Genomic DNA, 27,849 nt, shown 5'->3' with positions numbered 1-27,849 from the left:
AGCTGGAATCAAGATTGCCGGGAGAAATATCAATAACCTCAGATATGCAGATGACACCACCATTATGGCAGAAAGTGAAGAGGAACTAAAAAGCCTCTTGATGAAGGTGAAAGTGGAGAGTGAAAAAGTTGGCTTAAAGCTCAACATTCAGAAAACGAAGATCATGGCATCTGGTCCCATCACTTCATGGGAAATAGATGGGGAAACAGTGGAAACAGTGTCAGACTTTATTTTTCTGGGCTCCAAAATCACTGCAGATGGTGACTGCAGCCATGAAATTAAAAGACGCTTACTCCTTGGAAGGAAAGTTATGACCAACCTAGATTGCATATTCAAAAGCAGAGACACTACTTTGCCAACAAAGGTTCGTCTAGTCAAGGCTATGGTTTTTCCTGTGGTCATGTATGGATGTGAGAGTTGGACTGTGAAGAAGGCTGAGCGCCGAAGAATTGATGCTTTTGAACTGTGGTGTTGGAGAAGACTCTTGAGAGTCCCTTGGACTGCAAGGATATCCAACCAGTTCATTCTAAAGGAGATCAGCCCTGGGATTTCTTTGGAAGGAATGATGCTAAAGCTGAAACTCCAGTACTTTGGCCACCTCATGCAAAGAGTTGACTCATTGGAAAAGACTCTGATGCTGGGAAGGATTGGGAGCAGGAGGAGAAGGGGACGACAGAGGATGAGATGGCTGGATGGCATCACTGACTTGATGGACATGAGTCTGAGTGAACTCCAGGAGTTGGTGATGGACAGGGAGGCCTGGCGTACTGCGATTCATGGGGTTGCAAAGAGTCGGACACGACTGAGCGACTGATCTTATCTGAAGATGTGAATTGATGAAACTCAGCACTCATGTGCACACTTAGTCGCTCAGTCCTGTCCAACTCTTTGTGACCCTATGGACTGTCGCCCACCAGGCTCCTCTGCCCATGGATTCTCCAGGCAGGAATACTGGAGTGGGTTGTCATGCCCTCCTCCAGGGGATCTTCTCGACCTAGGGATTGAACCTGCATCTCACGTCTCCTGCATTGGCAGGAGGGTTCTTTACCACTGAGCCACCTGGGAAGCCTCCCAGCACTTGGGTAGCAGCTGGTAAAGGGATGCTGTCCCAAGCTCCCTGCCGGCCATCCTGCTCTCCACCCATCTTCCCACCCTCACCCCTTACAGTGGCACCTGTGGTCTGTACCAGAGGCTCTCATGACCCTCTGGCTGCAGCTGGGAGCCACCCAGGTGGGGTCAGGGAGCAGGAGGAGAATGGAGTTGCGGCGTTTCTCTCCTTGGCTCCCTCTCTGTGCTGGTTGTATCTCTCCCTCAAAGGTCAGTCCTGCCATCCTGTCCAAACAGCTCCCTCTATCACCCAGTTAGATCCTCACTCTTTCCTCCAGGCCAGCCGCCTCAAGGCCAGGGCCCTGACTGATGGCAATACATGCCACCACCTCTACCCCTTCCCCAAGACCCTTTGGTCCCCCATCCTTCCATTTTCAGCATCTAGATAATTGGCACCGGACACAATGGAGGCCTCCAAATCCCAACCGGGAATAGAGTCATATACTCATCACCCCAGAATTAACAAATGCTCACGATGACACATTTTCAACTACTATATTTTTAAGAACTGAAACATGCCAGCAGTGATTGGAGCCCTCTGTGTACCCTTCTCTTACTCCATTTCCCCACCCTCCCCCAAGGTAACCACTATCCTGGAGTTGGTGTATCCTTCCCAAGAACTATGTGTCAGGGCATTCCTGGTGGTGCAGTGGTTAAGAATCTGCCTGCCAATGCAGGGGACGTCAGTGCAATCCCTGGTCCGGGAAGATTCCACATGCCTTGGAGCAACTAAGCCCGTGAACCACGGCGACTGAGGCCTGCAGGCTTTGAGCCTGTCTCTGCAACAAGAGAAGCCACTGCATTGAGAAGCCTGCAAACCACCATGACGAGTAGCCCCTGCTCACCCCAACTAGGGAAAGCCTTGGGAAAAGCAATGAAGAGCCAGTGCAACCAAAAAGAAAATTAGTTAATTTTTAAGAAAGACTTGTGTGTCACAAGGATGGACCCAGAGGGTATTATGCTTAGTGAAATAGATCAAAGAGAAATATTGATGTTTTCACTTCTATGTGGAATCTAAAAAAAAAAACAAAAACAAATTAACACAGGAGAAAACAGAAACAGACTCACAGATAAAGAGGACAAACTAGAACAAACCAGTGAGGAGAGGGCAGTGGGGAGGTGATTAAGAGGTACGAAACACATATAAAATAAATAAGCTACAAGTACATATTGTACAGCAAGGAGAATATAGCCAATATTTTATTGTAACTTTAAATGGAGTATAATCTACAAAAACATTGAATAGCTATGTTGTACACCTGAAACTAACATAATATTGTAAGCCAACTCTACTTCAATAAAAAAAGAAGTATGTGTCAGTACTTCTACTGTCTATATCCTGTTGTTTATTTGGTATCCTGTACATTATTTTGATACAAAGAATTGCTATTATAATCATGTAATTTTTTTCTCGCAACTGTGTGTTTTCAAGATCTATCCATGTTGATGTATAGGTCAGATGAATGCATTTTCACTGCTGTGTAGTATTCCTGTTTTATAAATACAGCATTCTATCCGGAAGAGAAGGAGACTCCAGGAAAGAAAATCGACAACCATCATAGAAGAAGGTTTGATGACAAGACATTTAGATGATCTCCAGTTTTTTACTTTACAGACACTTTCATTGAATATTCTCATACTGCTCTCTGCTGCACTTTTTGCAAAAGGTTTTCTGGGGAAATATTTTAAATGTTTTGACAGCACCCACAATAAGAATGCATTTTATAATGTGACAAAAAAAAAAAAAGATTTCGGGACACAACTCTGACTTTCGCTATGTAACGCGCTCTGCAATGTTCTATTTTATTTTTAAAAATGCTGGTCATGACTTAACTAAATTAATTTCATGACCAACAGATGGTTTGCCACATGCAGTCTGAGAAACGTTGCTCTGGGTATGAACAGAAGCGAAATTTTCTGGCTCTAAAAAGTGCTTTGTAGCCAAGAACTTTGCAAAAATGCTTTCTAAATGAGTAACATGCTTTGCAAATCATGAAGGGCTCTAGAAACCACAGAGCGTGGAGACATAATCACACAGGAACTCTTCACCTTCTACTGTCGCTCCATCAACCTGACTCCTTTTCTTATGATACAGTGTGACACTGCCCCAGAGTAAAATCTGACTCCCCCACCCGGCTCCGCATGGGGCCCGGGACTCCATCCCCTCCATTCGTCCTGGACTATGCATGCTCTTGTGATCTGCTGCTCTCTCTTTGTCATTGTCCATTTGCCTGCCCTCTTCTTTCGAAATACCTTCCTCTCTGACTCTTGTCAGTTTCCTCTGCTGGAGTCTCCTCTTTCAGACCTCTAAAGGTTAAAGGGGCCCCAGGTCTGAAATCTTCACTCTTTTCGTAAGATATACACACTCCATGGAGAGCGCCTTGAGGCTCAAGCCTCAGAAAGCCATCCCATGCCAATGATTGTGAAGTCTACATCCCAGCCCTGACTGCTCCCCAGAATCCATACACTTGACAGATGAAGCCTTATCTGACATCTCTGTGTGGAAAAGGCCAGACTGAACTCTTGATTTCAAAACCTCTCCTCCCACAGTCTTACCCATCTCAGGAATAGCATCACCACCCACCCAGATGCTTAAGTTAAAATCTTTGAGTCATCCCTGATTCCTCCCTTTTATCTCACTACCCACACCGAATCCATCAGCAAATCTGTCAGCTCTGCTTTCAAAAGATCTAGGACACAACACTTCTACCCCCTCCACGATTCTATCCCCCAGTAGAGGGTCACAGCAACTCTTCCCTGGTTTCTCCTCCTCTTCTCTCCCCAGAGTCTCTCCCCAACCCCACACACACAGCTGGAGGGACCCTGTAAACATCCGAGTCAGATCCCATCCCTCCCCTGCTCAGAATCCTCCCTTAGCTCCATTTCATTAAGGTTAAAAGTCAGAGTCCTCCCCACAGCCAGCCAGGCTCAGCACATCCCCCCCATCACCTCTCAGACTTTATTTTTGCGTCTCTCCCTCTCAACAGGCACGCTGGCCTCCTCTGCACCCCTCTTGTTCCCATTTTTCAGCCTTTACACTTGCTGTTCCCTTTGCTGGGGAGGCTACAAACTCTCCTACCTTCACAGGGTAGCATTCAGCTCTCGGCTTCGATGTCCTCAGCCCTGCCTGACCACCCAATTTACAGGGCTGACTACATCTCGCTTTGTTGCACACCACCTTGCTCATTTACTTCAGACCACAGGTTATAACCTGAAATTATCTTGTTTACTTATTTTCATCTGTCCCTCCCCACTGGGCTATCAGCTCTGAAGGGGGGGGTCTCTGTTTTGTTCACTGCTACACACAGTAGGCACTCAGCACATATTTGTCAAATGAATTAAGCATTTTGAAAACCGAGAAGACTTTTTAACTCTGTTACAATTTTGGAAAATCAAGAAGTCCTTTTTTAAAAGAAGGCTGACCTTATCTTTTAAATCATAAAAATAATTGAAAAGCCTGTTGTAAAATATAAAGATCTGTACAGTTTGGGAAATCATATGATGCTTTGGGTTTGGGAAACCATGTGAAGCTGGGTAACAGTCAGACATTTAGAAATGAGAATATCGCCATTTTGCAATTTCTAATGAACTAATGTGTCTGGACATCAAGCATTGATGGTTGCTGACATCACAAAAGGAGTGATGAGGGGACAGGCTGTGCTTCTTAATGGATGTATGAAGCACCATAAAGGAAGGTGCTGGCAAAAAAAAATAAAAAGCAAAACTCCAACCTGAGTCTGATCAAGCTTCGTGACCTAAGTCTCAGTTTGCAGGAAATGCAGGGGCCAGAGGAACAGATTAAATGACACCATAAGGTTACATCAGCCAGATCCAAAGGCAGGAAACTCTACAATTAACAGAGAAGTATCTACGGATAGCCATGAGCTACATGTGGCTACTGAGCCATAGAATCGTGGTTGGTGCCAAGTGAGATGTGGCAACAGTGTATACTTATGGATTTTGATGACAGTGTAAACAAAAGAATTTAAAGTATCTAATAATTTTTAAATTGATTATATGTCAAAATATAATTTTGGTGGAGGAGCTTAAATAAAATATATTGTTTAAAATAATTTCATGTATTTCTTTTCCCTTTTTTAAAAAGTGCAGGTACTAGAAATTCCTTAACTATATGTGTTGCTCCCATTGTATCTCTTTCTAAAAACATTTATTTACTTATTTGGCTGTGCTGGGTCTTAGTTGCAGCATGTAGGATCTGGTTCCCTGACCAGAGATTGAACCTGGGTCCCCTGCATTGGAAGCAGAGGCAGCCACTGGACCACTAGGGAAGTCCCTGTATTTCTATCAGGCATTGCTGCTCTACTGGATCAGCAACCTGGGTCTCTAGCAGATAAAATGCCAGGAAAGGAAAAAGTGAAGGAGGGACAGCAGTCGACAGGAGGAGGTTTAACGAAATAGCAACCAGGCCTCCCTGCTGGTAGTGGCTCAGTGGAGAAGAATCCACCTGCAATGCAGGAGACACGGGTTCAATCCCTGGTCCAGGAAGGTCCCAAATGCCACGGAGCGATGAAGCCCGTGCACCACAGCTATTGAGCCTGTGCTCTAGAGCCCGGGAACCACAACTACTAAACCCACGCGCTCTAGAGCCTGTGCTCTGCACCAAGAGAAGCCCTCACACCCCAACTAGAGAGTAGTCCACACTCGCCGCTACTAGAGAAAAGCCCACACAGCAACGTAGACCCCGCACGGCCAAAAAATAAAGACAGAAATAAAGCTGTTCTTTTTCTACAAGAGAAGAATTAGCAATCAATAGCACTAGGTGACCTTGTTTGGATGCTGCTTCAAAGAAATTACAAAAAGTTATATGTGATATTTTGAAGATCTGGAAATTAGAACACAGACCAGACATTTGATGATTTAATGAGCTATGGATCTTTTTCATTTGTCTTCATTGCTTTGTTTTCAGTTAGGGATGATAATGACACTGTGGCTTGTTAAATAAAAGGAAACCCTTTTAAGACCATATATTGGACAGTTCCATTGATATGAAGTGTCCAGAATAGGCAAATCTGTAGAGACAGAAAGCAGATTAGAGTTGGCAGGGGCCTGAGTGGGGGAAATGGGAAGTGACTGCTAAAGGGCATGGTGTTTCTTTTTTGGGGTGATTAAAATGTTCTAATATTAGATTGTAGCAATGGCTGCACAATTCTGTGAATATACCAAAAAATTCCTCCCATTAAATTATACCTTTTATATGGGTGAATTTGATAGTATATGAATTATATCTCACTAAAGATGTTTTTAAAAGGAAGTCCTGAATTCAGAGAGATGTACAAAAACATTTGCTAATAAAAAAAAACAAAGAAAACTACAAAATAGTGCTAAGAATAAATTAGTAGCCTGAGATATGTTTTCACCCACCAGGAAGGGCTTTCCAAACTGTAGTAGATGTTTTGGAATCTGCCAAGTACTTACCATTGGAGATGTGTTTTGCAAACTGTCAAGAACTCTGTCAACCATGAAGAGCTTGGGAAACCCTAAAATAATTCTGTATGTTTTTCAATGCAGATTTACATATGAAAGGAAATGCAGAAATAAATGCCTGGAGATTTGAACCACCAAGAGGATAACCGTGGCAGCCTTTGAATGGGTTGTAGGTAGGGATCAAAGGTAACCTCAACCATAGCTATAAGTTCTGAATTTCTTTATAAAAGGAATGTACCCCTGTATTACCTATTTTGTTTAAAATTAATACAAATATTTTAAATGATTTTCTACATAAAAATCAAGTCTTGGACTTCCCTGATCTAGTGGTTGAGAATCTGCCTGCCAATGCAGGAAACATGAGTTCAAACCCTGGCCCAGGAAGATTCCACTTGCCACGGGGCACCTTAGCCCGTGTGCCACAACTACTGAGCCTGGGTGTTGCAATTACCGAATCCTGCACGCTCTAGGACCTGGGAGCCACAACTAGCGTGTTGCAACTACGGAAGCCCGTGTGCCTACGGCCTGTGCTCTTCAACAAGAGAGGCCACCGCAACGAGAAGCCCTTGGATGGAAACTAGAGAGTAGCCCCCGCTCACTGCAACTAGAGAAAGCACAGCAATGAAGACCCAGTGCAGCCAGAAAACAAAATTTAATTTAAAAAATAAGTTCTATGCATGTCCAAACTCCTCCTCCCCCAAAAACAAATAAACAAGCCATCATAAGCAAAGGCAAAAGACAAATGATGAACTAGGAAAAAGAAGTACACCTCATATCATTAGCAAAGTTATAAGCAGCCCAATATATAAAGAGCTCCTAGAAATCAAGAAGAAAACTGCTAACATCCCAGTAGAAGAGTAAGCCAAGGACATAGTTCACTGAACAAGTAATACAAAAGAAGTAACGTGTGCGTGATAAGTCACTTCAGTCGTGTCTGACTCTGTGACCCTATGGGCAATAGGCCACCAAGACCCTCCGTCCATGAGATTCTCCAGACAAGAATACTGGAGTAGGTTGCCATGCCTTCCTCCAGGGGATCTTCCTGAGCCAGGGATTGAACCTGCATCTCTTACATCTCCTGCATTGGCAGGCAGGTTCTTTACCATTAGTGCCACCTGGGAAGCCCAAAGTAATGTGTAAAGATGCTTCACGGCACTCATAACAGGATAAATGTGAATTAAAACTGCACAGCACTACCCTTTTTCACCTATCAGATTGGCAAAAATCCAAATATTTGACAAATGTGGTCTGGTGGTGAGGCTGTGGGGAAACAGGCAGCCTCACATGTTGCTTATGAGAAGGAAAAACAGGGCAAAATCTGTCCAAATGACAAATGCATTTACTGTTTAAGCCAGCAATCCCACTTTTGGAAGTCTATCTTCAGATACAACTGCACATACAAAATGATGTATGTACATATTGTTCTGGTCAGCATTGCTAGTGGCCCACAAGGAGCCTTCCTCAACACACTTACTTCCATCTGCTGGAAACCTGTGGTACAAATTTACAATATCTGTGCTATTAATTGGCACCTTTGTACAGTGCACGGCTTGTACAAATATGCATGGCAGCCCTAATGAGAGCACGCGTTGTAATGGCAAAAGACTGGGCACAAAGCAAGTGTCCATCAACAGGGAATACTCAGAGACTTCCCTGGTAGTCCAGCGGTTAAGACTCTGTGCTTCCAATGCAGGGGGCATGGGTTGGATCCTTGGTTAGGGAACTAAGATCCCACACACCTCAAAGCATGGCCAAAAAAAAAAAAAAAAATAGGTAAGTAAAAATACCAATAAGAATAATAAATTATTTTTGAAGAAAAATAGGAAATTATCAAATAAACCATAATATATACGCAAAGTGGAATACTGGATACCTATAAAAAATAATCAGGACACTCCCTGTATCTCTAGATATACTGCAGGACTTCCTTGATGGTCCAGTGGATAAGAATCCGCCTGCCAATGCAAGGGAACATGGGTTCAATCCCTGGTCCCAGAGGATTCCACATACCACAGAGCAACTAAGCCCGTGGCCACAACTACCGAGCCCACCTGCCCTAGAGCCCGTGCTCCACAACAAGAGAAGCACTGCAATGAGAAGCCCATGCACCACAGCTAGAGAGTAGCCCCCACCACTGGCAAAGAGACTGTGCAACAACGAAGCCCAGAACAGCCAAAATAAATAAAAATAATAAAACAAATAAAATTATAAAAAATAATGGATGTCTGAATAATATTTCATTGCGTGTGTACACACACCACCTTCTTTTTTTGGTAGTACTTCTACTTTAAAAATTTTTTTTAATTTATTTTTTAATTGAAGGATAATTGCTTTACGGAATTGTGTTGGTTTCTGCCAAACATCAACATGAATCAGCCATAGGTATGCATACGTCCCCTCACACACCACCTTCTTTATCCATTCACCCATTGACAGATACTTAGCCTGTTGCCACACCTTGGCCATTGTGAATAATACTGCGATGAACATGAGAGTGCAAACCTCTCTTTGAGATAATAGTTTCATTTCCTTTGGACAGATATCCAGAAGTGGGATTGCAGGGTCATATGGTGGTTCTAGTTTTCATTTCTTGAGGAATCCTCTATTCTGTTTTCCATAGCGCACCAGTCTACATTCCCACCACCAATGGTCAAAGGTTCCCTTTTCTCTGCATCCTTGCCACGCTTGTTATCTCTCTCATTCTCTCTTTTTTTTATAACAGCCGTCCTAACAGGTGTGATGTGATATCTCATTGTGGTTTTTTTGATTTGCATTTTCCTGATGATAAGTGATATTGAGCACATTTTCATGTACCTGTTGGCCATTTGTATGCCTTCTTTAAAAAATGTTTATTCAGGTCCTTTGCTCATTTTTAAATAGATTTATTGATTTTATTGTGTTGGAGTTATTGTGAACATTTTGTGTGCACTGCATATCAACCCCTTATTACATACGTGGTTGGCAAATATTCCTCCCATTCTGTAAGTTGCCTTTTTATTTTGTTGATGGTTTCCTTTGCTGAGTAGAGTCCTTTTAAAATGATAAATGACGCAGGGGACTTCCCTGGCAGTCCAGTGGTTAGACTCCATGCTTCCACTGCAGGGAGCACAGGTTCGATCCCTGGTTGGGGAACTAACATCCCACATGACACACAGCGTGGCCAAAATATATATATATATATATATAGAGAGAGAGAGAGAGAGAGAGAGAGATAGATAGATGACATGACTTTAGCTCCTACATAATTCTTTCTGGTTCTTCCCTTCCCCCCTCAGACTTTTGCTGAAAATCTGCTGGTTGAGAGAGTAGGGCTAGGACTCCCCAGAGCAGGCCTGGCATTCAGGAGGTGCTCATTGACTATTTATTGAGCTAGTAAGTGGATGACCCTGGAGGCAGTGTACTTTGGAGTCAGACTGCCTAAATTCGAATCCCAGACTTGTCAATTAGTTGTGTGACCTTAAACAGAGCACTTCCACCTCCCTGTGCCTCAGTTTCCACTTCTGTAAAATGGGAATAAAAAATAGTCCTTACTACTTCATGGTTGCTGTAAATTACCATTCATTTACACATAGGACCTGGCACAGAGTGAGAACATGATACATATTATCCCTTCTCCCTAAAGCTTAGGTAGCAATGTAGTTATGACTTCATCTTCCATTGCAGGGGGAGAAGGTTCAATTCTTATTTGAGGAGCTAAGATCCCACATGTCTTGGGACCAAAAACCCAAAACATAGAAAAAAAGAAGCAATATTGTAACAAATTCAATAAAGACTTTTAAAATGGTACACATTTTTAAAATCCTAAAAAAAAAAAGAATCTGTGAGGAATTGCCAGGGAAGGTAGGGGTCCCAGGGGTGGGTGGCACAGATACCCAGGGAAGCAGGCATTGCCAGGGATGGGGGAGGATGTGGCCAACCGTGGCAAATGCTGTCAAGATGACGAGTCAGAGGAGAGATTGTAGGGTGGAGAGATCCCTGATGATCTTAGTTGGTGTAGTTTCAGGAGAGTGACAGGGACAGAAGCCAGCAAACCCCAAATGAGGGAAGGAGTGGGAGGTGAGAAAGGAGTGAGCAAGTGTAGACAGCTCTTGGGAGGCGTGGCTGAGAAGCGGAGAGACAGAGAGGGAGGGAGGCTCTCGGAGGACAACTGGGAGGCATGGGGCACTTTATACTTAACTTGGGTGACCCTGGCTTATTTAAATGCTGATGCTGCTAAGTCACTTCAGTTGTGTCTGACTCTGTGCGACCCCATAGACGGCAGCCCACCAGGCTCCCCCATCCCTGGGATTCTCCAGGCAAGAACACTGGAGTGGGTTGCCATTTCCTTCTCCAATGCATGAAAGTGAAAAGTGAAAGTGAAGTCACTCAGTCGTGTCCGACTCTTAGCGACCCCATGGACTGCAGCCCACCAGGCTCCTCCATCCATGGGATTTTCCAGGCAAGAGTACTGGAGTGGGGTGCCACTGCCTTCTAAATGCTGATGAACAGCAGCAATTACAACCCCTAGGATAAAATAAGAAGCCACAGGTCTATACCGATATAAATGAATGAACAAATGCATAAACAAACAAGCAAATGGAGGAGAAAGGAAAAACTCTTCCTTACAGTAAAACGGTACCTAATCTGTGCAGAAAAGGGAATCTTCTTACACTGTTGATGGGAATGTAAATTGGTGTGGACCGTATGGAAGTTCCTTAAGAACACTAAAAATAGAATCACTATATAATCCAGCAATCCCACTCCTGGGCATATACCCAGACAAAACACTAATTCATAAAGACACACGCACCCCAATGTTCATAGCAGCACTGTTTACAATAGCCAAGACATGGAAGCAACCTGAATGTCCATCAGCCGATGAATGGATAATCCCAGTGGTACGGGGACTTCCCTGGTGGTCCAGTGGTTAAGCACCTGCCCGCCAATGCAGGAGACGTGGATTCAATCCCTGATCTGGGGCGATTCCACGTGCCTCGGAGCAACTAAGCGTGTGCACCACAACGACTGAGCCTGCATGCTCTGGAACCCATGCTCCACAACAAGAGAAGGCACCACAGTGAGACTGTGTTGCCCACACATGGCGACAAAGAGTAGCCCCCACTGGCAAACAGAGAAAGCCCATATGCAGCAGTGAAGACCCAGTGCAGCCATAAAGACATAAAAAGAAGATGCGGCACATGTATACAATGGAATACTACTCAGTCATACAAATTAATGAAATAATGACTTTGCAGCGACATGGATGGACCTAGAGATTATCGTGCTAAGCAAAGTAAGTCATAAAGAGAAAGACAAATACCATGCGATATCACTTACAGAAACGGATTCACAGACCTAGAGAATAGGCTTGTGGTTGCATGAGGGGGTGCGGGGGAGGGAAGGATTGGGAGTGTGAATTTAGCAGATACAAACTATTACATGTAGAATGGATAAACAGCAAGGTCCTGCTGCATAGCACAGGGAGTTATATTCAACATCCTGTGATACTCCATAATTAATATCAGATCAGATCAGATCAGTCGCTCAGTCGTGTCTGACTCTTTGGGACCCCATGAATTGCAGCACGCCAGGCCTCCCTGTCCATCACCAACTATATATGTAAAACCGAATCACTTTGCAGTACAGTGGAAATTAACAGAACACTGTAAATCAACTATATTACAATAAAAATTTTCTAAAAGGTACCTAATTCCCAGGTGGCACTAGTGGTTAAGAATCTGCCTGCCAATGCAAGAGACACAAGAGATGTGGGTTGGTTCCCTGGGTCAGGAAGATCCCCTGGAGTAGGATATGGCAGCCCACTCCAGTACTCTTGCCCGTAAAATTCCATGGACAGAGGAGCCTGGCGGGTTACGGTCCCTGGGGTCGCAAAGAGTCAGACATGACTGAACACACACACACAATAAAGGTAAAGGATATCAGAAAATTAAAAAACTACCACTTATCAACTGCCAGAGTAATAATCATTTGACACAAGCATTTCTGACGGATGCCAACCTGAGTACAGGATATTTACATAGCCTCAAAGCACAACCTCACAAGGTTCCAAGGGAAACGATAGTATCATTACAGTGGAAACCCTGGTAAACACCTTCACCAAGTGAGCCGAGCTGGTGCAAACTGAAACGTGAAGAACTAAAAGCACGTACCTCCTGATATGATAAGCCAAGAAGGACACAGTGCTCCTCTTATATTCCTGTCAAAGTCCATAACCTCAGTCGAATCACAAGGAAAACTCAGACAAGCCCACACTAAGGGCCATCCTATAAAACAACTGGCCTCTATTTTTCAAAAATGCCAAGCTCATAAGAGGCAAAGACAAACCAAGGAAGGGTTCGGGATTGAAGAGGGCTAAAGAGACAGGCATCACCAATGCCATGAACATGAACTTGGGCAAAGTCCAGGAGATGGTGAGGGACAGGGAGGCCTGGCGTGCTGCAGTCCATGGGGTCGCAAAGAGTCAGACACGACTGAGTGACTGAACAGCAGCAACAAGGGGACACAATGCCTAAATTCAATCTCCGATCCTAGACTGGATCCTTGACAAGGGAAAAACTTCCTTCAAGGGTGAAAATTGAACAAAATCTGTAGATAGCGGCATTGTGTCAAAGTTAATTTCCTGATTTGCATAAATGTTTCGTGGTTATGTAAGGGAATGAACTCATTCTCACTACCTGAAGTATTTAGAGGTAAAGGAGAATCATGACAGAGCAAACGAGGTAAAAAGTTAACATGTTGGCAATCTGGGTGAAACAGTATGCAGAAATTTTATGTAATGTTCTTGGCAACTTCTCCATAAGCCTGAAGTTATTTGAAACGAAAAGGATAAAATACTGATGGAAAAGATCTGGCAGTAATAATAGAAATAATAACAGGCAATATCTCCTGTATTCTGTGTTCCAGTCATTATCCACTGTTCGCCCACTGCCCACTCTCATAGCAGTCCTTTGAAACAGTTAATGTTATTATCTTAGCCCCATTTCACAGATGGGGAGCCTGAGGCTCAGAGCAGATGAGTGACTTACCTGGGGTGGAAAGGATGGCAAAGCCAGGTGAGTGGACTCCTGGATAAAGCTGGCTCCTGCATCTCCCTCCTAACAGTCTCATTATTTAGACCTGCAGTGGTCATTAGTGACTGCCTCTCCCATTAGTCTATAAGCCCCATGAAGGCAGGGCCGTGTCTGTCTCAGTCGTTGCTCTGTCCATGGTCATGGTACCAGCACAGGGCCCAATGCAGAGCAGAAACCCAATGGATGTTTATCAACTGAAAAACTGATCTCTATTTATAATAATGATAAAATTATGACTATTAATAATGATAATAGAAATACTAATTCTTATTTGTATTAATGCATTTCATCTTCAAAACAACTCCAAGGAGGACTTCCCTGGCAGTTCAGTGGTTAAAATTTCCTGCTTCCAATGTATCGGGGAAGGTTCAATCCCTGGTTAGGGGACTCATAGCCCACATGCTGCCCAGCCAAAACAAAAACAAAGCCCAAGGGCTTCCCTGCTAGCTCAGTGGTAAAGAATCTGCCTGCTAATGCAGGAGACACGGGTTCAATCCCTGGTCTGGGAAGACCCCACATGCCACAGAGCAACTAAGTCCATGCACCACAACTATTGAGCCTGTGCTCTACAGCCAGGGAGCCGCAACTACTGAAGCCCACACACCCTAGAGCCTGTGCTCCACAAGAGAAGGCACTGCAATGAGAAGCCCGCACGCCTCAACTAGAGAGCAGCTCCTGCTCGCCTGAACTAGAGAAAAGCTGGTGCAGCAACGAAGACCCAGCACAGCTAAAAAATTTTCTTAAATAAATGAAATTATTTAAAAAAAAAACACCAAAAAAACCCGCCAAGGATGGTTTTATTCCCATTTTACAGATAAAGAAATGGAGGTGCCCAGAAGAGTCTCTTGACCAAAGCAGGAAGCCAGGCAGGTGCACAAGTGGCCATTAGCACCCCTACCCATCCACCTCCCAGTACCCACCTTCTGGAAGTCCTTCTTGGAGATGAGACCACGGGGATCAGTGACATAGTCCTGGAAGGCCTCAGAGCCCACGATGTCCTTGAGTTTCAGGAACATGTCAAAGAACTTGAGGATCATCTCCACGTTGGATGAGGATTCCACAAGCATGTCCACCATCTGCCGGGCAATCATGCCGTTCACCACGTTCCCTGTAGGCAGCCCCCAGTCAGTGTGACCCCAAAGCACCTCCTCTCTGGATCCCCATGTGGCCTGCTTCCCTCTCCAGCTCAGGAGCTGCCAGGATGCCCTGTGCTGGTGGAACTTCCTGGCCAGCTCTGACCCCTCCCCAAAGGGTCACTTCCTGCTCTGCAACAGCATCAGGTGTGAACCTGGCTGATCCTGTCTTCGTCTTCCTCCCCCTATAGCTGGGGGAGTCATCAATAACGATAACAACGGCATCAGCTAACAGCAGGTCCCAGATGCCATGGCAACTGCTACATTGATGTGACCTCATCTTTGTAAGAAACATGTGTCCCTGTTCATTTGTACAGATGAGGAAAAAGACTCAGAGAGAGTCCACACTCAGGGTTCCATAGCCAGTGAGGCGCTGCGGCGGACTTGAACCCAGAGAGGCGAGACCTCAGAGCTCACACACCTAAGTCTTTCCCAAGTCCACAGGGGCCAGGGAGGTCCATAGAAGACTGAAGTAGGCTGAAGGGCAGACAACAGGGAGAAGTGGAGACTGGTAAACTGGGGCACCACGCTCCACCCCCCAAAGCAAACTGGCTCCAGCTTCTTTTCAAACACAATCTCACTTTTATTTGTTTATTGGCCACACCACATGGCTTGCAGGATCCATGACCAGGGATTGAACCCAGGCCATGCCTGTGAAACTGCCAAGTCCTAACCACTGGACTACCAGGAAATTCCCCAAACTGGCTCCAGCTTCCTTTTGGACCTTTCAATTTTCATATAATCTCAAATGTATTAATGCATGAAGTTTCCAAAAGTACAAGGGAACTTCATGGATTCCAGATTCATCAATGGCTTACATTTTGCTGTGTTTGCTTTATAATACTTCTCCCTCTGTTTTTTTCACTGAATCATTAAGGAGTAAGCTGCAGACATGAGGCATTTTACCCCAAACATTTCCACATATATGTTCTAAATGATGAGGACATTCTCTTATCTAATCGTAGTGCTGTCATCAACATCAGATTGAATATTGATATGATTTTGTTATTTAATCCAATTCAGCTGACTTTTGCCATGTGAGAATGTAGATCCTGGGCACTGAGTCTTTCAATTTTTCAAAAACAAAATGTTTAAAGGGATTTCTGATTTTTAAATTTGATTTTTTTAATTTGTATTTATGATTTATGTATTTATTTTTGCTGCACCATGCACCGCACCATGGGACCCTAGTTCCCTGACCAGGGATCGAACCTGTGCCCCCTGAACTGGAAGACACAGAGTCTTAACCACTGAGCCACCAGGGAAGTCCCTAAATCTGATTTTTCAAAAGCTAATGACTAGTTACCAAAAACTTAAGACATTGTAGGAGGATTATTCATTGCCAAATGGTTTGTCATAGCAAAATATTTTTTAAAAACCTTGAATGTGGAACTTCCCTGGGGGCACAGTGGATGGGAGTCCAGCTGCCTGTGCAGGGGACACAGGTTTGATCCCTGGTCTGGGAGGACGCCACATGCCGGGGAGCAACTAAGCCTGCGCACCACAACTACTAAGCCCGCACTCCAGAGTCTGGGAGCCGCAACGACTGAGCCTGTGTGCTCCAACCACTGACCCCCACGCACCAGAGCCGCACACCTCGACTACTGAGCTCGCACTCCAGAGTCTGGGAGCCGCAACGACTGAGCCCGTGTGCTCCAACCACTGACCCACACGCACCAGAGCTGCACACCACAACTACTGAGCCCATGAGCTGCAACCACTGAAGCCCATGTGCCTAGAGCCTCTGCTCCGCAACAAGAGAAGCCACCACAATGAGAAGCCCGTGTGCTGCAATGAAGAGTAGCCCCTACTCGCTGCAATTAGAGAAAGCTGTGTGTAGCAATGAAGACTCAGTGCAACCAAAAATAAATAAATAATAAATAAACACATTAAAAAAAAACCCTGAATGTCCATTGATAGGGTTGTGGTTAAATGAATCACTGTATCACAACACACTGGTAATATGCAGCCATATGAAAGACTGAGGATGCTGTTATGAACCGCTATAGAAAAAGTCTTTGTCTGCAAGTTAAATTACTTTATTACTAATAAATTATGGTTGTTTTAAGTCACTACATTTTAGGAATATTTGTTAGGCAGCAAGAACTAACATTCAGCAAATAAATAATGATTCAGGGCAGACATTTTAAAAAATGTCCTGGCCACCCCCCTGATTAAGATTTCTCTGGGGAATCAATAAATTACCATATGTACATAGGACCTGGCACATAATAAGTGCTCAATAAGTGTCTGGAGAGCTTATTACAGCGGTTTAAATGCATTGACCCTGACATGACGTCAGATGGGGTTGAGGCTTAGGCTCTCCTGGGTCTGAGGGCCATTCTCGAGCTTGTCTGCACCTTGGTGCCCTCCACTTACCCCCAGCCACTGGGCACTTACCTTCTAGTAGTGACAGCAACATCACCACCATGTCCTTCTGCAGATCCAGCAGCTCCTTCAACAGCTCGATCTGGCTTGAGTCCTAGGGACCCCACACCCCATCTGTGTGAGGGTTCTTTTTGGCAGAGATGCCTCCCCCACCTCCAGCTGCTTCCATCCACCCAGCAGGGCCTAAGACCATTTTCCTTCCCCATCTTACCTCCGAGGGGACCCGAGTCCAGACATGTTCCTCGGAAGCAGGGCAAAGGGCAGACAGACAAGATTGTGGGGGTGGGGTCGACACTCTGGGGGAAGTGAGCCCAAGGGGGGGATGTGTAGTGGCAAGGGCTGGTTGACAAGGAGGGCTGTGAGGAGTATGGGGCTGAGAGCAGACGCTTGGGACCAAGAGAGACAGAGACAGACAGGAGCAAATACCGGGGACACTGACACAGATCTGGGAAGGGATGAGAGTTCAGCAAGGCACCTGGCCTATGGTGGGAGGTTGACCCATGTTTGTTGAATGAGTATGTGATGAAAAAAGTGAGACTCTGGGTTCAGGAAGAAGGCTGCAGGACACAGCTATGGGCTCTCTGGTAAGCCTTTTGGGAAGAATGTGGGGACACTTTGCTTCTCCTGTTATAGTGTCTCATGGAGGGCCCACAGAAGTCTCCAACATGATCGAAGTTCTGCCTCATGGTCCCTATTTGTATGAGGCTGAACTACAAAAATTGCCAATATTCAGGCATGTCTCGCCAACAAAGTGGTAATTTCATAAGGTTCTACTTAATAAAATGGAAGAAGGGTAAGGGTACCAGGTAAATGGGATGTAAGGCTCCTCCTTGCTAGTTGTAAGGCTTGATGTAAGGCTACCCCATGCTAGTTTTTAAGTTGCTAATTCTAATCCTAAAGTGCGTGCATGCGTGCTAAATTGCTTCAGTCGCTTAAGTCGTGCCTGACTCTGTGCAACTCTATAGACCATAGCCGCCAGGCTCCTCTGTCCGTGGGATTCTCCAGGCAAGAATACTGGAGTGGGTTGCCATTGTCTTCTCCAGGGGATCTTGCTGACCCAGGGATCAAACCCGCGTCTCTTATGTCTACTTTCATTGGCAGGCAGGTTCTTTACCACTAGTGCCACCTGGGAAAAGCCCTCTAGTCTTAACACTTTCCCATGATTCCAAAGCTCTGCATTCTGACTCAAAGATTCCAACATTCCAGGATCTCAGATCCTGGTGAGTGCCTGTGGTGTGTGCCTGCCCAAGACACAGCTACTTGATTGATTCAACAATCCTGCTCTCAGAGAATATAGGACTAAACTCACCTTCCTGGTTCTAGGGGTGGGTATTGGACCAGGTCTGGCCAATCAGAGCTTTCTTTTCCCTGACCAGGGTGATTGGTTCAGGAATGGGCATGTGACTCTGTAGTCCAATAAGAGTATGGCAAGTCTTTTCTTGGAGCTAAAGAGGGGTTCTTTCCCCTCTGAAGCTGTTAGAGGGGCTCACGGAAGCCCAGGACACCATTCTTTCCAGGCCCTGGGAAGTGCTTGCTTGATAATAAAGCTAGAGAGGAGATAGACATTTCTACTAACAGCATTCCAGACCCTGGATATGATCTGATCTGTGATGTGAGCTGATAAGTTCTTTTTTTTTTTGTAAGCCACCACTTTGCATTGGATTTCTAGCTTTTGCAATTTAACTTAGGCTATGGCTGATGAATTAATTCTGTAAGATTTGGAAATCTCCACAAAGATACCAGTATTCTCTAGAATTTTAAGATTACAACAGCTTGACTTCAACTCACCCACACTGAGAAACTGTGTAGTTAAACTCAACTTCTTTCAAAAGGTCAGATGACACCAGACAGGGTTTCTGCCAGCCCCTGTGGCGCCTTTGAGTAAATTAGAAAAAGCTTCCCTTCCTCAAGACTCTTCCTGTTGGGAAATTATAAAATATAAAATATTGCCACCTGCTGGAAAACTACTGGAATAAACACATCGATGTATTTACGTAGGATGTGTAGGTTCTGGATGGTGCCCTTTCAGACGCTGAGCCCTCCTGCAGCACATTTGGCAGCCTTGAAATACGTTGACCTGAACTGAACTGATCTAGGTTCTGGATGGTGCCCTTTCAGATGCTGAGCCCTCCTGCAGTGCATTTGGCAGCCTTGAAATATGTTTACCAGACAAGCAGAGCAAACGGATAAGGTATTTGTGAGACATTGACAAGACTGCAAAGGGGTAGGGGTGGTTCGGCAAAGGGAGCACGAAGATGCTAGAGACGGGGCTCGACAGGGACCTTACATCATGGACGCCCTGGATAGGAGTCATCTGCCGCAAGCAGAATAAAGAAGCAAAACACTGCTTCAGCTTCAGGCCCAGATCTAGAAGCCAACCCTTTTCCTATTCCCATCAGTCAACTTCCCACCCCAGGGTTCCCGGCGGGTTCCAAACAGGTTGCATCTTCCTTCTGGATGTACTTTCTGCATGACCCCGCCTCCTCCCCTCCACAGTCTATCGGCTGATTATCTATCCTACTGGTGTGAACACCAACCAACCATAGAGGAGTTCTGGGCTGGAGGCGGCGGGGCCCAAACGCAGACCAATGGAACTATAGATAGATAACCAGCCGATTGGCGGTGGAGGGGAGGAGGCGAGGTCATACAGAAAGCCCATCCAGAAGGAAGATGGGACCCGTCCGGAACCCGCTGGGAACCCTGGGGTGGAAAACTGACTGAGGAGGCAAAACTTGTAAACATGCCAGTTAGGGGATGTCCGGAGGCAGTAGGATGAAGAACGGAGGGACCCGAACCTGAGCGAGCTTCATCATCATGTGGGCAAACACGTGCAGGAATCCCACCACGGCGTCCCAGAGGCGGCTGTGCGCTAGACTCTGCTGGTTCCCAGTGCAGGGGCCCTGCGTGGCAAACGTTCTACGTGAGCACCAGGGAGGGCGAGGGATGCGAGACTGCCCCGCCTCCCCCAGAGAGCGAATCCTACCTGGATGTACTCGGTGAGGCTGTTGAACACCTGTTTAGCCACCGACATTGCCTTGGAAAAGTTCCTCTTGCCTTGCTCCTCAATGACATCCTTGCCTGAGTAGTACCAGTAGAAGTCGCTGATGGACTCCTGGCGGGTAGACGCAGTGTGAGTGGCTACTGGGGCCAGCTATGGCCCAACAGTCCCCGGCCCAGGTCACACCTGGACGGCCTCACAGCCTCACCTGCAGCCGCAGGAGGTAGTCCACAGTACAGATGATGATGTTAATAGTGGTTGTATTCCCTGTCTGTGTCCGTAGGTAATTCTGGAAATCTAGAGAGACGAAAAGTTATTCATTCATTGAGCTTGAGGAGATGGACATGTGCTAGAGGAGATGGACAGTGGGTCCTTTATTCATTTATGCAATAAATATTTATGGAGTGCCTATTGTATGTCAGAAAGCATATAATCATTTCTAATAACTCTTTATCAGTACCTACTATGTGTTAGATGAAGATGGAGGATCATTTATCCATTTTGTGTAATAAATATTTATTGTGGGCCTACTGTGTGCCAGATGTAGTGGAAGGTCATTTATTCATTTTCCCCCCAAAATATTTACTGAGCATCTATAATACAGCACGGGGAAATGGAGATTCAACCTTTAGCCATTTGCAAGTTTTTTTTTTACTGAATGCCTACTATGTGCTGGAGAGGTGGAAGATTGGTTATTTATTCATTCATTTCTCAAAAAAAAATTCATTGCACACCTACTGAGAACCAGAGGAGATAAGCATCTGCCATTTACTTGTTAATTTAGTCAATATATATTTATTGAGCACATGCTATATGCTAATGATAGATGAAGATTGGTCACTTATACTTTAGTACTATAAATTTACTGAGCATTTACTCTGTGCCAGGCACTGTTCAGGGCTTCCCAGGTGGCGCTAGTGGTAGAGAATCTGCTTGTAATGCAGGAAACACAGGAGACTCGAGTTCGATCCCTGGGTTGGGAAGATCCCCTGAAGGAGGGCAGAGCAACCTACTCCAGCATTCTTGCCTGAAGAATCCCATGGACTGCCAGAGGAGTCTGGGAGGTTACAGTCCATAGGGTTGCAAAGAGTTGGGCATGACAGGAGTGACTTAGCACATATGCAGGCACTGTTCAAGGCCCTGGGGATACAGGAATAAAAGAAAACAAAGTCTCTGCCCTTGTGAAGTTTCTATTGTCATGTAGTAATTTTTCAATGTTTTCTAACTGCAACCCACAGCAGGAAATACAGTACATGTTTATACTGAGGCCCAGGAGGGGTGTCTAATCTGACATTACATACACATGTACCGAGCCGGTAGCTTCACATACCCCTACTATGTGCCATGTGTGCATGCTTGCTGTCACTTCAGTCATGTCTGACTCTTTGTGACCCGATGGACTGTAGCCCGCCAGGCTCCTCTGTCCATGGGATTCTCCAGGCAAGAATAGTGGAGTGGGTTGCCATGCCCTCCTCCAGGGGATCTTCCCAACCCAGGGATCAAACTCGAGTCTTCCAGTTTCCCGCGTTGCAAACGGGTTTTTTACCACTAGCACCACCTGGGAACCCCAGTATGTGCCATGCATTCTGCTATTTTGTGTCCTGTACTAGTTGAGTTAACTAGAAAGAATTCTGATCTCAATGCACTAAATGTATATTCTTAACCTCCCAACCTTGATTGCACATTAGAGACACCTGGAGAGTTTTAAAACTCCCAATGCTCATACCTCATCCCAGACCAATTAAATTAGACTATCTGGGGTGAAAACTGGGCGTTAGCGTCTTGCAAAGCTCCCCAGGCATACCAATGTGCAATTAGAGATGAGAATCTCGGCGATAAACTTGATTCAGGACCATCTAGTGAGTCAGTTCCCACTATTTGAAAAACGGTCTATGGCAGAAAGCTTATAATTTGAGCTGAGTGATGGCTACTTGGGTGCTTATTAAACCATTCTCCCTTCTTTAGTGTGTGGTTGAGAAATTCTGGAATAATAATTATGATGATCATGGTTGTGATGGAGGAAGGTCAGGGGGTTGGAGGAACCCAGAAGAGCTGCCTGACCCAGGTTGGGTGGTCAGGGAGGGCTTCGTGGAGGAGAGGACCTCTGAGCTATGACCTGAAAGATGAGTAGGCGTTGGCTGCTCAAATTCTTCACTGTGTGACCTCTGTGTGCGGCAGACTGTCTTGGTTTTCCCATATGTAACATGGTAGTCGCAATAGACCTACTTTATCGAGCTGTCCTGAGATTTTAATGTGTTAGTATATATAATGAATTTAGAACACTGATCTGTTCTAAATTTATAACAGGTATGTAAGTGCTCAATAAACAACAGCTTGTGGACTCTTAGTTCCCAGACCAGGGCTGAAACCTGCACCCCCTGCATTGGAAGCACAGAGTCTTAACCACTGAATCACCAGGGAAGTCCCAACAACAGCGGTTCTTAAGGGGCCTTAAAGAGAGTGCTGAGGTTAAGAGTTGCGCTTTGGAGCAGTGATTCTCAAAGCACCAGTCCAGACTAGCAGAGTTGGCATCTCCCAGAAACCTGTCAGAAATGCAAATTCCTGGGCTCCATCCCAGAACTACTAAATCAAAAAACTTGGGATGGGGTCCAAAAGTCTATTTTAACAAGGCCTCCAGGTGATTCCTAGGCACACTTGAGTCTGAGAACAACTTCTATAGACCCATTTGCCAAATGACCAATTCACCAGATTATCAAGGCAATGAACAGAACTTCAGTTAAATCCTTTTGATGTTATAGCAGTGTGTTGCCCAGGATGGCTTCAACAGCCCCTTGGAATTTTTTTCTCCTGAAGTTTTACTTCTACTTGACTTCCCTCTAAACACTTCACAATCACTATTTCAGTCTGAATGTCCTTTTGCCTGGTTTCATGTGATAGACAAAAAGTAATAGTCAGACATTCAAGATTTTATAAGCAAATTGATAGGCTTTCCCACCAACCTTGTTTTCTAATTCCTTTTTCTGTGTTCACTTAAATCAGACCATAAGCCTAAATGGTTAGCTACAACTCCCTGGTTTTGTCTGCTCTGAATGACACGGAACACTCAAGACATGCAAAGCCTCTAAGATTTGAAAGATATTTCAAACATTTATTCGACTAGACTGGTTTACGAATCCACAAATTTGGGCAGAAGGCTGGATGGCAGATTTGGTGGGAGAAAGAAATTTCACCGAAAGAACATTCTTAGTTCCAAAAGTCACAGACCCAGGGACGAAAATTCATTTTAAATCCCAAAGACTGATTCCACCTTCGTTAAAGAAAGAAAACCTTAGTCACCTGGCACTAAGGTACGTAACAGAACTTGAAGGAAAACTAGCTGTGGAAACAATGGCTCATGCTTTATCCTTTGTTGAAAAGAAAAGAGTAAAAATTAAAGATGTTTACCAGTTACCTTAAAGAATACTAGCCAAGTGGGGTGGAGGTTCTATGGAAGTTAGGTTTAGAATCACTCCCATTCTTGTCATGAAGTTAATTTCTGGGCAGTCTGTGGTTTCTTATCACCTGCTAAGTGTTATAACCACAACTTCGAGACTGTACGTGTTTGTCATAGGAAACTGCATTGGGTGGGATGTTTGCTGTTCAGAACTTCAAACTGTTCCTTTAACGTTGTACACCGTGTGCCACGTGAGGTGTCATTTTCTCACCAGTGATGTATTTCATTAACTTGCTGTGTCATCCTTTATCTGGTTATATTGTCTGAACCAGAACACAAGTTGTGAAAACTCAAACTTGTTTAAGCTAGGCAAGAGAATGCGAGACTTCCTCCTGGCAAAGTATTTTATAAGCAAAATTAATAAGTGGTTCTAAGAAATTCATTTAGAAATGCCAGGCAATTTTTCCCTCTGCGGACCCAGAGTTAAAGGAAATCCACCGCATTTACTGAACTTTGGCAGCTGCTGCAAAATGCCTGTGGGAAAACGGCATGTGGCGAACTGCTCATGTGTGAAAATTGATTTTTGGCCAAATTGGGTTTTGGCAGATTGCTTTGGGGGAACTGGACTGGTTAGAGGAGGTGAAAGTGAAACAAAGTGGCTGGATTCCTGAAATTCAAGAGAGATTTAGGCAAGTGGGCAGACAGGGCTTGACATTGATTGAAAGTAAAAAATGAAGGACTGTGGGGTCGAGGACAGTGGGGCCTGGAAGGGTGGTGAGGTCGTCACTGATCAGGGGAGAATGGGACTGGAGGTTAACTCAGGCAACCCTTCCAGACCCACCCCAGACCTTGGCCGCCTCTCCATCTCACCCTCCTTTCCTCCTCACCATTATTGTGACCCTCGCAGAGCAACTGCAGGAATCGGAACAGGTCCTGGGTGAATTCATCATCTGCCATGACCTTCTCTCCTGGGTGGAAGCGGGGGTAAGGCATGGTCCAGAAGACGTCAGATGCGCGAGGACACCAGAAAGTGTGCACACGGCCCATGCACACTGCACACACATGCACAAAGGGCAGGTGTGCAGGGAGCAGCAGCCACCATTTTAAAGACACTATGAGGGCCATGGGAATCCATGACACCAGAGGTCCCAACCTCAGAGTCCAGGACATCAGCAGAAGGAGACTGAGGGGCCCTGAGTCATGAAGCTGCGGCCTCAAGCGTCTTTCTACAGTATCAGTGTCTCCTTGATGTCACCACTTGTGTGACATCCAAGAGTGTCTGTCGACCTAGAAGAGGTTTGGGCTGCTGATACCTCCCTCAACCTCGCTCCAGGACTCCGGGGTGGGGGGTGTGGTTAATGGATTATGGGGGTTGTAGTCACTTTCACGCAAAGGGTCTGTGCAGGAGAGAAATGAGCAGGCGATGCAGTCGAAAGCCAATTGGCTCAGATGTCTTAAAAGCAGCCAATCCAGGAAAAGCAGAGGGGGAGGAGTGTAAACATGGACCAGTCAGAATGGGCATCTGAAAGGAGCCAATCACTGTAGACTATAGGGGCGGGACGAGCGAGGGGAAAGCTAGATAGTGAGTGTTCAGGCCAACCAGAGCAGGTGCAGAGGAGGCACGCACACCAATCAGAGTGGATGCTTGGGGGCAACCAATCCGGTTGGTGGATGGGAACAGCAGACTCGATCAATCTGGGGTCGCGGGTGCAGAGAGCCTGGTATGTGGGAGTGGGGTTCACCCCACCTCGGGACTGCGAATCTGGGTCTGGAAGTCCAACAATATCCAGCTGGAAAAGGATCTTTGCCATCTTCTCTTGCTTCTATTTTACACATGGGGAAACAAGCTTACATAAAGTAAGCGATTTATTCATAGTTCCATGTGTTGTCAGTGGCTAATCTGGGACCCGATTCTTGGTCTCTGGAGCCCTGATCTCAAGATTTTCCGCCGGCATGGTACCTCCCTCCCCTGCATGTCCCAGATCCTCAGCCACCAGGTGGAGGGGGGCAGTTGGGGGTTAGAAGGGAGGGGTGGCAGCAGCATAGCAAGGAATGGGCTCCGGGAATTACCGTTCTGGCGATTGATGACTGAGGCAGCCAACAGGATGGGAGGAAGAAGCAGAAGAAAAAGAAGGAAAAAGAAAGACAGAAGGAGACAGAGAGACAGGAAAAAAAAAAAACACACATTGATATGGTCAGGATTGAAGACATACAGAGAGAAACAACCCATAGAGAGAAAGAGCAAGAAGGAGCAAGAAAGCAAAGAAGAGAACAAGAAGAGGGTGAAAGCAGAATGGAAGAAAGAAGAAGGAAGAGAAAGAGAGATGGACAGGTAGAGATGGAGAGGCAGGAGGCAAGGATCAGGGCAGAAAGGTTAGACACGTCACAACACAGCAAAGAGGAGACTCAATTAACTCGGATTAGGGACATTAATGAGAGAACAGCAACCCGGGCTGGAGACTTGGGGCATGTGGAGGGTGGGATCCATGTGGCGACAGGTGAGAACACAGAAGGACACCCAGGGGAGGGACCAGGGGGAGGGAGACTCTGGAGGAATGGGAGCGGGGCAGGACTGGGACCACTGCAGGAGGGGGAACCTGAGGATGCTCTTGGGGAGGGAGGGTGTTTGGGGGAAGGGAGTTCTGGGCAATGTTGGGGGAGGGAGTAGAAAAACTTGAAGGAAGGGGATGCCCCAGGGAGAGGGAAGCCCAAAAGGGCCTCACCAGTTCCATCCTCATTCACCATGCCCAGCCCCTCTGCCTTGTTCTGTCTCTCGAAGGCATTGAGATCCAGGACACTGAGGGAAAGAAAGGAAAGACGGTGAAGATGCGCTGAGGCCTCTGCCCTCCTCTATTCCAGAGCCTGGCAGCCCTCCCCATGATGGGGGAAGGTGGTAGAGAGAGTAAGCTGAAATCGAGAGGAAGCAGAAACTAAGAGTTGATAGAAGCTATGCAGTAGCAGCTGTGGGGTAAGGTGGGGCAAGGATGAAATACATAAAAGCTGAAATCAGAAGGAAACAGAAACCATCAATTAGCAAAAGCTTCAGAGAGGCAGTGAAAGGCAGTCAACCACAAGAGGAGAGCGAAAGCAGACAGCAGAGGAGCCGCAGGAATGGGGGTCATCAGAAAGAGCCCCAAGTCCCTGCTGCCTGAGTGCCCCTGAAGTCTCAACTACATTCCAGCTATCTGGATCCTTAACATAACTCATTCTTAAAGTCTGCGGCATTTTGCCTCCTTTATTGTTCCATGTGACTCCTTACAGTAAACGCCCTGTTATCTGAGCTGGCCTGAGTGGGTCTCTGTTCCTGGAACCAAGAGAACAGAACTAGAACTGGAGGTGGTACCAGGACTGGGGACTCAGCTTATGAAAGATGTGCACTAGGGGGCTTCCCTGGTGGCTCAGTGGGGTGATCCAGTGTTAATAATCTGCCTGCCAGTGCAGGAGACACGGGTTGGATCCCTGATCCAGGAAGGTCCCACATGCCTTGGGGCAACTAAATCTGTGTGCAACAACTACTGAGCCACGTGCTCCAACTACTGGAGCCCACAAGCCCTACAGCCCTGTGCTCTGCAACAAGAGAAGCCACCACAGTAAGACACACACGCATCGCCACTAGAGAGTAGCCCCTGCTTGTCACAACTAGAGAAACACTTGTGCAACAACAAAGACCCAACACAGCCAAAGATAAATAGATAACATTATTTTTTAAAATAATATGTGCACTAGAGCCCACCTGCAGGTTTGCATCAGTGCCTGGATACTTTGGAAGAAGCCAACTTCCTTCTTGTCCTTCAGGTAATCCAGCATTTTCTGCAGAAGGGTGGGAGGAGTGGGGGACCTGGGAGTCACACAGGAACCTCCCAGCCCTCTTAGCCCTCCTCCCAAGTCCCTTCACTCATTACCTGCTGCACATCAGCATTGCCCCCATTTAGGATGGAGATGCCCAGCTTCAGGGTGGAGGACACCATGGCGCCTGTCTCTCCTTGGGGGAACGGGTTGCAGGGGGGGCACAGCGGGGGGCAAACAGTGGTCTGCTCAATTTGGAATCAGTGTTCTCCGCCCACCAGAAAACAGCCACCCCGGGGGGAATGTCAGAGAACTGGGCAGAGGAGTGTGCAAGGGTGTGTGTGCAAGGTTGATTAGAGGAGTGTGCAAGGGTGTGTGGGCAGGGGGGATCAGGATTGAAGGAATTAGTGGGAAATTGCAAGGCAAGAGGGCAAACCACATGCACAGGGGGTGGGAGGGTGTGCCTGCTGGGTCCAGAAGGGCTGGGCGGGTTGGGACAGGACGGTGTACTCAGGGGGAGCCAAATGC

At 46.0% G+C, this 27,849-nt stretch overlaps 1 protein-coding gene across 1 annotated transcript in view; it reads right to left on the bottom strand.

The window, feature by feature from the left end:
* Positions 1–27,849, bottom strand: part of RYR1 (ryanodine receptor 1 (skeletal)) — a 130,714-nt gene that overhangs the window by 18,634 nt on the left and 84,231 nt on the right. The window contains 10 exon segments of the mRNA XM_010849313.1: positions 14,543–14,730; positions 17,156–17,237; positions 19,939–20,043; positions 20,127–20,255; positions 20,350–20,438; positions 24,423–24,503; positions 25,606–25,623; positions 26,259–26,332; positions 27,269–27,345; positions 27,438–27,549. Of these exon segments, the coding sequence (XP_010847615.1) occupies positions 14,543–14,730; positions 17,156–17,237; positions 19,939–20,043; positions 20,127–20,255; positions 20,350–20,438; positions 24,423–24,503; positions 25,606–25,623; positions 26,259–26,332; positions 27,269–27,345; positions 27,438–27,549 (955 nt within the window).

Source organism: Bison bison, unplaced genomic scaffold (assembly GCF_000754665.1).
Source record: "Bison bison bison isolate TAMUID 2011002044 unplaced genomic scaffold, Bison_UMD1.0 scf7180017864280, whole genome shotgun sequence".
NCBI lineage: Eukaryota > Metazoa > Chordata > Mammalia > Artiodactyla > Bovidae > Bison > Bison bison.
This window is presented reverse-complemented; position numbering and strand designations above follow the sequence as displayed.